Source organism: Quercus lobata, chromosome 4, assembly GCF_001633185.2.
Source record: "Quercus lobata isolate SW786 chromosome 4, ValleyOak3.0 Primary Assembly, whole genome shotgun sequence".
NCBI lineage: Eukaryota > Viridiplantae > Streptophyta > Magnoliopsida > Fagales > Fagaceae > Quercus > Quercus lobata.
Genome location: NC_044907.1, coordinates 63,832,362 through 63,844,684, shown reverse-complemented (window position 1 = coordinate 63,844,684; position 12,323 = coordinate 63,832,362). Strand labels below are relative to the sequence as shown.

The 12,323-nt window shown below is 35.7% G+C and overlaps 1 protein-coding gene across 2 annotated transcripts; it reads left to right on the top strand.

The window, feature by feature from the left end:
- Window positions 1-1,287: 1,287 nt before the first annotated feature.
- LOC115987949 (RCC1 domain-containing protein RUG3, mitochondrial-like) lies at window positions 1,288-10,610 on the top strand. Of its 2 annotated transcripts, XM_031111560.1 has the most exons (6): window positions 1,288-1,865; window positions 2,973-3,112; window positions 7,319-7,513; window positions 8,912-9,040; window positions 9,137-9,292; window positions 9,954-10,610. In XM_031111560.1, exons 1-6 carry the CDS (start codon window positions 1,345-1,347, stop codon window positions 10,145-10,147), a joined length of 1,335 nt encoding a protein of 444 aa, XP_030967420.1. In that variant the 5' UTR covers window positions 1,288-1,344; the 3' UTR covers window positions 10,148-10,610. The 2 variants fall into 2 exon arrangements, with proteins under 2 accessions (XP_030967420.1, XP_030967422.1); XM_031111562.1 differs by lacking the exon at window positions 7,319-7,513 and having other exon boundaries at window positions 1,303-1,865.
- Window positions 10,611-12,323: the final 1,713 nt, after the last annotated feature.

Here is a 12,323-nt window from a genome sequence, read left to right as displayed (position 1 = left end):
ATCTATAAGTTGTTGTTGTTGTTGTTGTTGTTGTTGTTTTTTTTTTTTTTTTTTTTTTTTTTTTTTTTTTTTTAAATTTAATTTTTATACTAGGTAAGTTAATATTGTGCAAAAGATGAACAAGCCATAAAAAATCCAATAAAAAAAGAAGAAGAAGAGTAAACCCATGTGTATATCCGAAAAAAACTAAAAGAGAGAGAGAGAGGGAGAGAGAGAGAGACTCATCTATAACTTAAAAAATGTGTAACTCTTACACCAAGTATAATTTGAACACATAAATGTGTGTATCTGTGAATGTTTTTGATTGTAATGTGTATATGGATGTGTTATACACTAATATATATATGTGTGTACATATATATATATATATATATATAAGGTTAAAACTCAGAGAAAATTCAATTAGATTTCAATTCTGGCTAATTTTGTGCCATGTGTCCACTTGAGTTTTTCAATTTTTGTACCAAGTGAGTTAATAAGTGTAAAATATTAAGAGTCCAATATTAATTAACTAGTGAGGATTTATTTTTGCTATTTTTTATTTATTTTGAATTTAATGTAATTTTTCAATTTGTATTTATCTACTGTTAGTGAGGTTACAAAGGAAGGGATTTTTAAGAAACTAAAATTTAGGATTTGAAATGGAGTAAACTACTGTGTTTAGTGTGTGTTAGTTTTTAGGGAAAAAAATGTATTAAACGTACATGAGATATATTTAAATAGAAAGTGTGCTAATTTTTTGCAAAAAAGTTTTTCTGGCATTTTTTTTTTGGGTTGAATTACAATTTTAACCCTATTTTTTTTATTTTTTAAGAATAAATATTATTAATTAGATAAGGGGTATTTTTGACTTTTTCAAAACCATAACTAAATTTTTAAATCCTCTTAATATCTATGAAGAGATAAAAAATCAATCATATATTTACTCAACAAAAATTACTGCACGTTTTATTTTATTAAAAATTAGAGTAAAATAGGTTTAGGCAAAATCAACAACAATTTTAAATGAATAAGTAGGACGGAATTTTCATCCCTTGTATTTCTTTAAAACTTCCAAATAAAGGTAATTAATTTCTTCAATTTTTTTAAAAATTTATTTTCTATTCACTTCCTTTGCTTAAATGATTTACTTATTCAAATCTATTCTTTTATAATTTACTCATTCATTCCTAATTTTTGTTTCTCAAAAAAAAAAAAAAAAAAAAAAACTCATTCCACTGTGAACTCCTAATCGAGATGCTAATTAAGCTCAACTGCTTATAATAACTTGGAATAGTGTAAAACCCTGAAGAGAGAAGTGAAGTCAGTGAGAGGCTTCACTAACTTGCATTTGCATTTGCAAGAATGATGTCCCTCGTACTTCGTCACTGTCACAGCAGAAGTAGAACCTTCATCGTCACTCGCCACCTCTCCTCTAAACCCTCTTCCACCAAAGTCCCTCTCTTATACAAACCAGAACAAGACGACCAAACCGACACCGTAAACCTTCAGCTCCTCTCGTGGGGCAAAGGCGCCTCCGGCCAACTCGGCGGCGGCATCGAAGAAATACGCCTGTACCCAACTCCAGTCGCCAATCTCATCGTCTCTCAATCCTCATTCGCTCTCTCTCCAACACCGGGCCGCCGTGTCTCCTCCACAAATCCATTCGGGGAAGTGGGTCTTTCTTGTGGGCTGTTCCACTCGTCATTGCTCGTTAATGGCAAGCTCTGGATTTGGGGAAAAGGGGACGGTGGCCGCCTCGGGTTTGGCCACGAGAATCCGCTTTTTGTGCCCACTTTGAACCCCCATTTGGATTCTGTTCGGTCTGTTGCTCTTGGTGGGGTTCATTCTGTTGCTCTCACCTCCCTTGGAGAGGTCTTCACTTGGTGTGTACAGATAAAAAAAATACCCTTTTGCTTAGAATTACTGTTGGGCATTTCTGTTCTGATTTTATTGGTGGGGTTTGCGTTAGATGTTGATTTGACTATACTGTTTATATGAGTGTAATGTGGTAGTGATTGACACATTTGCCAGTGTATAAGGCTTTGCAATTTCATGTTTAGGTAATGTTATTGCAGACTATTTGAGAACCATATGAAAACTTAAAATGGCTTTAATACACTGTTGGTCTCTAAAATTTAGCACGATTCTAGTGCCAAAACTGACATGTTGTTGCTTTAACTTTGTTAGGGACTAAAAGTGATCACTTTAAACTTCAGGGGTTAAATCACTCATGTGCTAAAGTAGTTTAGGGATCAACAGTGTATTTTGGTCAATTCGTAAACTTTGCCTACGTTATTGTGAGTAATGTGTTTGATTTTAGGAAATTAGATTTGAAACTGCCCTGATATTTGATGAGTCTACCTTACTGATTCAATCCTTGCATAATACAGAAAGGCTGCATCATGGAAATGTGTAGAATCGTATTGCACTTTTGGTTGTGTAGGCATTGTGAAAGATGGTTGGCTAATACAAGGGCTTATTGTGAATCTTTAGTATCAAATTGGAGAAACTTTGAAAGAAATTTGCTAACGAAGAGATTATGCAGAGAAATCAAATGAGAGAAATCAATGAACCAAGTTACTGAAGAATTGGAATTGATTTCAATGTATTAGACTGACTGAAGTGCATTGCTATATATGCAAGAAGATCTGGAACAAAATTCTAACAGCGAACTGAACCCAACAGCTGTAACAGCTTTATAACAGAAATTTAACTAACCAGCAACAGATATCCAACTATTGACAACCATTAACAAGCTCCACGACTAACATTAGGGTCAGTGACCTTTAAATGTTCTATTTTATTCCTGTTGTTGTTTGTGTTCATCATAGGTTTGACAACACTGCAACTGATTGACATGATAATATTGTACTTGTAGTCATTACTGTAATTTGAACACTCGTTGACTATGTTGGGATTGCTTTCTTGGCTTAAACTTGCTATTGGTCTACATAACTTGATGATTTTACATTTAAACATGAAGTTTGCAGGGGTTATGGCGGCTTTGGTGCACTTGGACATTCTGTTTATCATAGGGAACTGTTTCCTAGATTGGTGGAAGGCTCTTGGAGTGGGAAAATACATCATATTGCAACCAGTGGGACACATACTGCTGCTATCACGGAATCAGGTCAGCTAAAATAATTCTTTGGTTGTCTATTATTAATTAGTGATTTACTTATCAAAAAAAAAAAAAAAAATAGTGATTTGTATGTTTTTATTAAAATAGTTTATTATCTGAGGTTCTGGTTTGATAATTAAGGGAATTAATAATTTGGGAGTTTATGGCTGAGAACATAGCCATATAACTTTAAACTGAGTCCATTTAAATATAGTTGGATATGTATGAATTACCTTCTCATCACTTCTTCCGTTGGAAGAGTCTGTGAAAGTCTAAAGTTCCAAGTTTCCAACAAAAGTCAGCTTTTTTGTATGGACAACAGCTTTGGGGAAAATTCTTACTATTGATAATTTTTGGAACCAGAGAATAGTTGTCCTCGATTGGTTCTGCATGTGCAAGAGGGATTAGGTAACTATTGATCATTGATCATCTACTTCTCCATTGCACGGTGGGTAGAGAGCTTTGGTACATAGTTTTTTCATTGATTTGGGTGTATTGGGTTATGCCTAAAGGTTTTGTGGAGCTTTTAGCTAGTTCTTTTTATAAGGAAAGTTCAGCTGGTGTTTTAACAATGAGATTTGGATTATTTTATGGCTCCCCTTGCCTCATGTGGGGTCTTTGGCGGGAGAGGAATGCTTGGACTTTAGAGGGTTGACTGAAGCTTTTGTTCCTTAAGACTCTGTTTGAGTGGATTAATGCTTCAGGGATGTTTTCTTTTACTGCTTTGCTTGATTTGATTGATTGATGTACTTTTAGCATTTAATTTTGGTGTTCTGTTGTACAATTCCTGTGTACATGATTGGTGCCCTTCTAGCTTTCTTATGAAATTTTACTTGTAAAATGAAATTGTATATATTGCCTAGCATTGATTTATTGTTAGATGGATCACAAACTTTGTGTGCAAAGTCATTCCCACTCACATGATAACAAACACAGACAATTAAAGTGATGTACCATTCATTAATTATACTCTTTTCTGACATGGATGGATTAGTGGTTCCCCCAGGATATTTTCCTATCTAGGGAATATTTCAGATTTTTCCATTTTGGGACACCGTATTTGAATTTATGAGATGTAATTCTGTTGAGTATCTTATGGGATGTATTTTTCTTGATGTATTCTTGTAAGCCCTATAAAAACAAAGTCTCCAGGTAGTGTTTTAGGCAGAGTATTTTGGAATGATAATTTTCTTATAAGAGTTTTTCTTGTTTGCTTAGTATGATTACAAGCTGATGGAGGACCATGGCAGCAACCATTGCAGACATATAAAAGGTGTCCTAAGACTTTTAATTAGTTTTAACTGTTAGGGGTATTTTAGTAATTTTATGTTTTCTGGATGGGCTGTGTTATTAGTCCATTGGGTTTTATTTTAGTTTTATTTAAGTTTAGTTATTTAATTTGGGTTTAGTATTAAAGCCCAAGGAGTCCAAGTCTAAGTCTTATTAGGGTTTTAAGAAATCTTAGTTCTACTAGGATTAGTTTTAGTCTTCTATTCAAAGAGTTGTAGTATTTTCTATTGAGGTGGAGATTAATAATATTTTCATATTTTTAGAGTTATAAGCTTGTTACGGCTTGCGTGATGCAGACTACTCCTAGGTGTGAAGCCAGGGAATCCTAGGAGTGATTCTTAGGAATTTATATTTATTTACTGTTCATAGTTACCATTCACAGCAGTGTTTACAGCAACCAAAATCTTGATTTTCACCTTTGTTTTCATTCCTAAAACCCTATTAAACCTTGGTATCAGAGCCAGGTTTTATTTTGGTAGCCATTGTTGCTACACCAGAATTTTTAGCTTCTAGATCTTTTCCTTCAATAACTTTTGGCTTTGATACTTTATATTTATCCATCTTGCCTAAGGTCATAGGTTTCAAAACAACCTCCTTCTCACCAACCATTAGAGCGTAGGTGTTTTCTTTCCCATTATGTTGGACATTTTGGTCAAAGAGCCAAGGTCAACCAAGAAGGATATGTGTATCTTGCATAGGAATTATATCACACATGATAGAATCACTATAAATACCACAAGAAAAAGAAACAAGGTATCTATAAGTTACTAGAATAGAGGTGTTATCTATCCAAGCCACTTTGTATGGTTGAGGATGATGTTCAACCGGAAGCTTAAGGTGTTCAACTGTGGAAGATGACACAACATTCGTGCAACTTCCCCCATCAATAATAAGCTTCTTTGCTTGGTTTCCACAATGAACCAACATCTAAAAAATTGAAGTTCTCCCCCAATCCTCTTCCTCTACTTTAAGGGCTGCTAAAATACGTCTCACTACAGAAACAAGAGAAGTAAGCTCCTCATCCTTCTCCAAGTCATCCATAGCAAAAGCTCCATAATCAAATGCATCCTCCTGATGATCTTTGTCTTGCTCATAATCACCTACGCTCTATCATGTAAACATGTTGCAAATCCTTGCTCTGATACCAAACTGACATAGGACAAGGGAAACAAGGTTTAATAGGGTTTTAGGAATGAAAACAAAGGTGAAAATTAAGATTTGGGTTACTGTGAACAGTGCTGTAAATAGGAATTCCTTGCCATTGTAACAAGCTTATAGCTCTAAAAATCTGAAAATATTATTAATCTCCACTTCAATAGAAAATACTACAACTCTTTAAATAGAAGACTAAAACTAATCCTATTAGAACTAGGATTTCTTAAAACCCTAATAAGACTTGGACTTGGACTCCTTGGGCTTTAATACTAAACCCAAATTAAATAACTAAACTTAAATAAAACCCAATGGACTAATAACACAGCCCACTCCAAAATATTAGGAAATTACAAAATTGCCCTTGATACATAAAATCAAATAAAATATAATAAATCCTTCTCACTGCCTCCTGCATCATTCTCCCTTGGTTGGGGAAAACTCGACCTCGAGTTTTGAAGTGTTGAAGTAAAAAGAATCTTGGATTCTTGAAGTACATCATTTTCTTTTGTTTCTTCATTTGTGGCACCAATGATGATAATGATACACCCACCAATTCTATTGACCCATTAAACTTTTCAGGAATGACAAAATCAATATCTTGAAAAGTTGGTGTAGGCAATAGAAAACTGCTTTGGCAGGCAACATGAAGTTGGCAATAAGATGCTTCGAGCGCATAGTCTTCACTTCTGCCTTGTAATTTTGATACCCTGCCTTTTCAATTTCAACTACTTCATCAACAGTTTCCATCTCTTTCGAGTCTTGTTGCATTACTTCAAGCTTCCCTGGATCACTTGCATCTATCTTCAACTCAGCATCTCCTATGTTGCTCATTAGACAACTTGTATCTTTGACAAAGTCAGTAGAGTACTCATGCATAAGACATAAGGGCTTTGATAAATCTTTCAAAAAAAAAATCTGTGCAATCTTTGGAAAAATCTGCTGGAATTTGAGGCACTCTTAACTCATAGGGTTTTCTTTGATGTTTCCTTTCAGCAAACATGTTTTGCAGGAACTTGGTATCTGGTCCTATTTTCCAACAAAACCACTAGAATTGCCGCTCTCCACAGTTGTCAGTCCCTCACCAATCCATCCCACCACAATCAGGAAAGAAAACAAAAATCCAGACCACTAGATGACTTTGCTCAAAGTGAAGTACTTACCCTATGAAATCACAAGAAAACCATATCATATCCTGATGCCACACAAAATATTTGCCACCACCAAAGCTACTGCTGCCTCCAAACAAAGAGAGGAGTCCATCACCACCCCCTTGAAGCTCACTCCTCTTTGGGTCTGAATCTTAGCAAAAAAACAACTTCCAAAATCAACCAGCAACCCCCCAACCCACACACACACACACACACACACACACACATACACACTGAAAAAACTCCTCAGAAAACCCCCACCCTGAATGCATCAAATAAGCCACCGTTGAACCCTTTGTCAATGGCCCATCATCACTAAGGTTAACCTGACCTAAGATCAGATCACCCATACCCGAAACTCTCAGAAAACTTTCCTTTTCGATGTTTTCCTAGAAGCCCAATAAAAAAAATGCTCCATGAACTGTTTTGGAATGATAATTTTCTTATGAGATTTTTTCTCTTTTGAATGGTGGTGAAGGCTAGGGTTATCTTTGTTTTTCCCTTTCTTTTTTTGAAAACATGCTCTGCATCAATTAGTTTTGAATTAGAAGAGGTTTTGGTAGGTTTTATTGTTATATATATATACTTGTAACATATCCATTTAATGTTCTTTTGGATTTAGGGGAACTCTATACTTGGGGTAGAGATGAAGGGGATGGTAGATTGGGCCTTGGTCCTAACCGGGGCCCAAATGAAGGAGGTGGACTCAGTATTCCTTCCAAAGTAAAAGAGTTACCTATACCTGTGACTGCCGTTTTCTGTGGGGGTTTTTTCACAATGGCGCTGACCGAGCAGGGGCAACTCTGGAATTGGGGAGGTGAGAATATAAGTTCTTTTTCTGTGTATTTTTACTCTCTCTATGACAATTCTTCTAGGTTTATGTGTGTTTGTGTGTGTGTGTGTGTGTTCTTTTGGGTTCTAAAAGAAGTAGTGAAATAAATGATCGAAAAGTAGTGATCTCAACGTAACAAAGCCTTAATTCCTACAGCGGTGTTTTTCTTTTTTTTTTTCTTCTTCTTTTGATAGGTAGATAGTGGGGAAGGGGAAGTTGGGGATTGAATCACAGATATGGGGCACCACAAAGAATTGAAATCATGTCTATAGCTGTGTTTTTTTAACATATATCATTCTGTCACCATGTAGTTCTACTCAGTGCTTCCATAACAACCACAAATGTTAAAGGGAAAAGTGGATCCCTTGATGTAACCTCCAACTACTAGAGAAAAAAACCTGTGGGTGTGCTAGTAGTTACTAGCACAAAATATTTGACTATAAAGATACAAAAATATATCCATTGTTTCCATATTTCCCCGAAACCACATAATCAAGCAGCCCAATTAACATTGTCATAAGCCTTTTCCACACCAAGTTTACATAAGATCCCCAACCTACAAGACCACAAACGACTATCCTGTTACTCATTGGCTATAAGGATAAATCAAGTATTTGTCTCTCCTGAATGAAGGGGTTCTACGTATTAGACACAATCTCGCCCAGTACACCTTTTAACCTGTTTGCTAGCGCATTTGCCAAAATCTTATAGACACTGCCCACAAGACTAATTGCTCAAATATCTTTCACTTCAAGTGCTCCCACTTTTTTAGGAATTAATGCCACAGAAAAAGAAAGTAGGATTTAAGATTTTTTTAACATACATTTTTCATGGAATTAATAACATCAGCAAGTTTGAAAGAAAGCAATTGTGAACCCATCTTGACCTGGGGCATTGTCTCCATTTATACTCCTAAGATGACTAGTAAACTGAAAGCATGATAAGGTAATAAACTAAAATGATAACTTGGACTGACAGAAAATAAACCTAAGATACTTAGAATCTAGTAAATAATTCTAGACTCAAGTAAATCACCAAAATACCTCTAATTCACTGGAATTGTCAAAATTACAGTTCTTCTGTTGAATACAGAACTGAAAATTACCGATTAAATAAAAATGAAACAAAAAACTGTTTTGACCCTAGACTAATTATAACTTGACCTTTAGAACCTTACCTTTTTTGGTTTAATTGGATTCCACATGTTGATCTGATAAAATAAATCTTGGATGGATGACTTTGCAAAGTAACAAAATTAATTTTCCATGGCTGCTTCATATGAGAGAGAACGAGAGAGTATGAAAAAGAGTTCCTGAAATTATATATTCACTTTCATGAATAAAAATTATTGAAATAAGTAGCATCTTTTGGTTGTTCTCACAGCAAACTCCAACTATGAGCTTGGAAGAGGTGATAAGGTTGGTGGTTGGAAACCCAAACCAATTCCTAGCCTTGAAGATGTTTGTGTCATTCAGGTAGCCAGTGGTGGATATCACTCCCTTGCATTAACTGGTAAAGTGATTACTTAATCTCGTGATTGTTGCAGAAAGTGTTTATCTTTTTATATGTTACTTGCTATTATTAGTGATTTATGTTGCATAATTTCAGATGATGGTAAAGTACTTTCTTGGGGCTATGGTAGACATGGTCAGTTGGGTCATTCTTCTATCCTAAATCAAAAAATACCTGTAGTGATAGAGGCTTTATCTGATGAGCATGTTGTCTATATTGCTTGTGGAGGTTCATCTTCAGCAGCTGTAACTGGTAAGGCGAGGCTTGACTTCTTTGGTAGCATCTTCTCTTTCTTTTGATGAGTGTAAAATTTATTAAAAGGTGCCACAAGGTGCACAACCCCAAGTACATAGGGAATATAAAAAAACAACACATCAAAAAATAAGGAAAAAAGAAAAAGGAGAAATAAGAATAAGCTCAGGCCCGAAAGTTGGGTAAAAGAAGTTAAGTCAAATCACTAAAATTCACTAAAATGTAGAAGAATCCAAGTAAAAGTAGGATGTATCACAATAAATGAAACCGGTCCTTGGGGAAACACATTGTCTCTCCTATGGAGGTCTCCTTACCATCAAATTTCGTCTTTTATTCTCCACTTAAAATTTTGACGTCAAACAGACATAACAGAACTGTCTGAAAACTGAATCTTTGGACATGTAATATGCTTGATGTGCAATGCAAAAAAAAGTTGTAGAATAAGAAGTTTTTTTTGGAGCTGACACACCCACGCAGAAAGAACCGAACCCAATTGTTAAGTTTGGAGCAGTCCACAGTGCCTTGGGCATAAAATTGTAGTTTCTCATTGCACATTGTTTTGACTTTGGATTGAACTATTTTATATCTTTTATTTTTGTTGTATTATTTTAATTTATGTACCATATTGGAATAAGAGTGGTGTCATTGTTTATTTGAACAGATAAAGGGAAGTTGTACATGTGGGGGAATGCCAAAGATTCTCAGTTAGGAGTTCCTGGGCTTCCAGAGGTACAACCATCTCCTGTCGAAGTTAAGTTTTTAACGGAGGATGATGGCTTGGGACCCCCCAATGTGCTGTCTGTTGCTGTAGGTGCATCACATGCCATGTGTTTGGTTATGAGGTCAGCTTCGTAACAACAATAGTCTCTTGGCTGGGAGGTTCTCTCAAAATATGAAGTTTCAATAAATATGGAAAGAACCTTTTGCAACAGAGCGCAAGCAAGGGTGGAAATGTATTTGTAGATTTCTAATGTTGAGATAATTCAGAATGCTTTACAAATGAGAGAAATACCGTGATGAGTTGAGGTGGATATTGGTTTCGTAATGCAAGAGGTTGCATCTCCTACTAATTGTATGTTGAGCTGCATCACAGGATATGGAAACTCATCTGTCTCAGAATTATGCTGCACTGCAACTGACACACAAAGAGATGCAAACATTAGAAATCTAATGTTATTGCCAAATATTTTGTGGCATTATCTTTGCATATGGTGTTTTTGCTATGGGGTTTCTCCTTGGGTATTTTTCAAGGTTACCCGGAATTGGATGTTTTTGTTATGGTCAACTTCAACTTTCAATGGCAAGTCAAAAAAAAAAAGTGTAATGTCTTCAATTTTTGGGGATTACCACTGTTATCAAGGTAATGTCTTCAATTTTAGCAAAAAAGGGTAATGTCTTCAATAATGGAACGGAATGGAACCAGGCTTCCATAATGGAATGGAGGTATTCAATAATGGAATGGAATGAAATCAAGGTAATGTCTTTCATATTGGAATGGAATAGAATGGAGGTATTACTATTCGAATTTCAAACCCTAATCTTAAATACTAGAGTGATCTATTCAACCAACAAGAATGAGCTAGGGGTGCACAAAAATACCTGACCCACCACACCTATAAATTTATACCTATTATGTGTGTATTTATATATAATATCGATTTAACTGACCCCACCGCATTGTTAAAACTACACCTAATCAATTTAATCACTAACCCTATTAAGGGGCGATGTAGTGAGGGATTTAAAGAAATTGCACATTGCGGTTTGGTGGCAAAATTGGCCCAAAATTGCACTGTGCCACACCGTGTACACTAGTATGGACAATCTTGACTAGTTGTGTTAATAAGATCTCTCTTATAAATTTTTGCTATCATAAGCATTGGAAACTACTCTCATTGCCACTCCATGATGGACCTTTACGTACTTCTTTCTCGTTGTTAAGTATTTGTGGGTTGCTCTTCGCACCAAAGATCATGGGTTGTCCTTTATTTCCAAAATTAAGATGCTATAGTTCAAAGTCTTTGAAGACCCAAAAGACATGCTCAATTGCCTCAAAACATACAAGGCCCTAATGTATCTCGCAAGGCATTCATATGAAATTATGTGCAAAGCTTTCCCACTACTCTAAGGGGATCATCTTGATTCTAACTCAACAAGTTGAAGCCCAACTCTATGAGGTCCTTCGTAAACCTCAACAAATATACTGTCCTCAATTTCATAGGACAATGCTACCAAAACTAACAATGCACCTCCTAAACCTCTTAAATCCACAATGGTGGTAAATCAATTAGGACCTGCCTTCCGCAACTTAGATTATAGGTTGACCCTAGCCCTCTAAATTTAAATGCCATAGCTAGAATTCTTCAGCAGCATAAAAGTCCTGCTTGACTACCTCAAAATGCATAAGACCCTGGTACACTTGCAAGGAGTCTCACATGGGATTTTGTGTTTTGTATTCCTCAACACCCTGAAGGGATTAACATTCTAAACCGATTTGGTCATCGCCGCCATTAAGGTTTTATGCAGCAAGTGATATGGGGAAACCGCATGTTGCAAAATAGGCCCCAAACCGCGGACAAAATTGCCTTATGCCCTTTTCACCCAAATTATATAGCCTTATGCCCCTTTCTCAAACTAATTAGAGAAATGACCCTCTTTTGAAACTCGACTTTCTCAAAATTGAGTTAAGCCCTATAATGATGTTTTTAAGAACCTATAGTGACGTTTTTAAGGACCTATAGTGGCGTTTTGTAACTCAATCTCCATGAAATCGAGTTACAAAATGTCACTATAGGTCCTTAAAAACGTCACTATATGGCTTTAGATTTTTTTTTTTTTTTAAACTCAATTTTGAGAAAATCGAGTTATAAAAGAGGACATTTCCCTAATTAGTTTGGGAAGGAAGCATAAGGCTATATAATTTGGGTGAAAAGGACATAAGGCCATTTTGTCCCCCAAACCACTCTGCATTGTGTACACCCATACAATGGAAAATCTCAAATACAGCCTCTTGGCAGGTACTGTCTTAGAC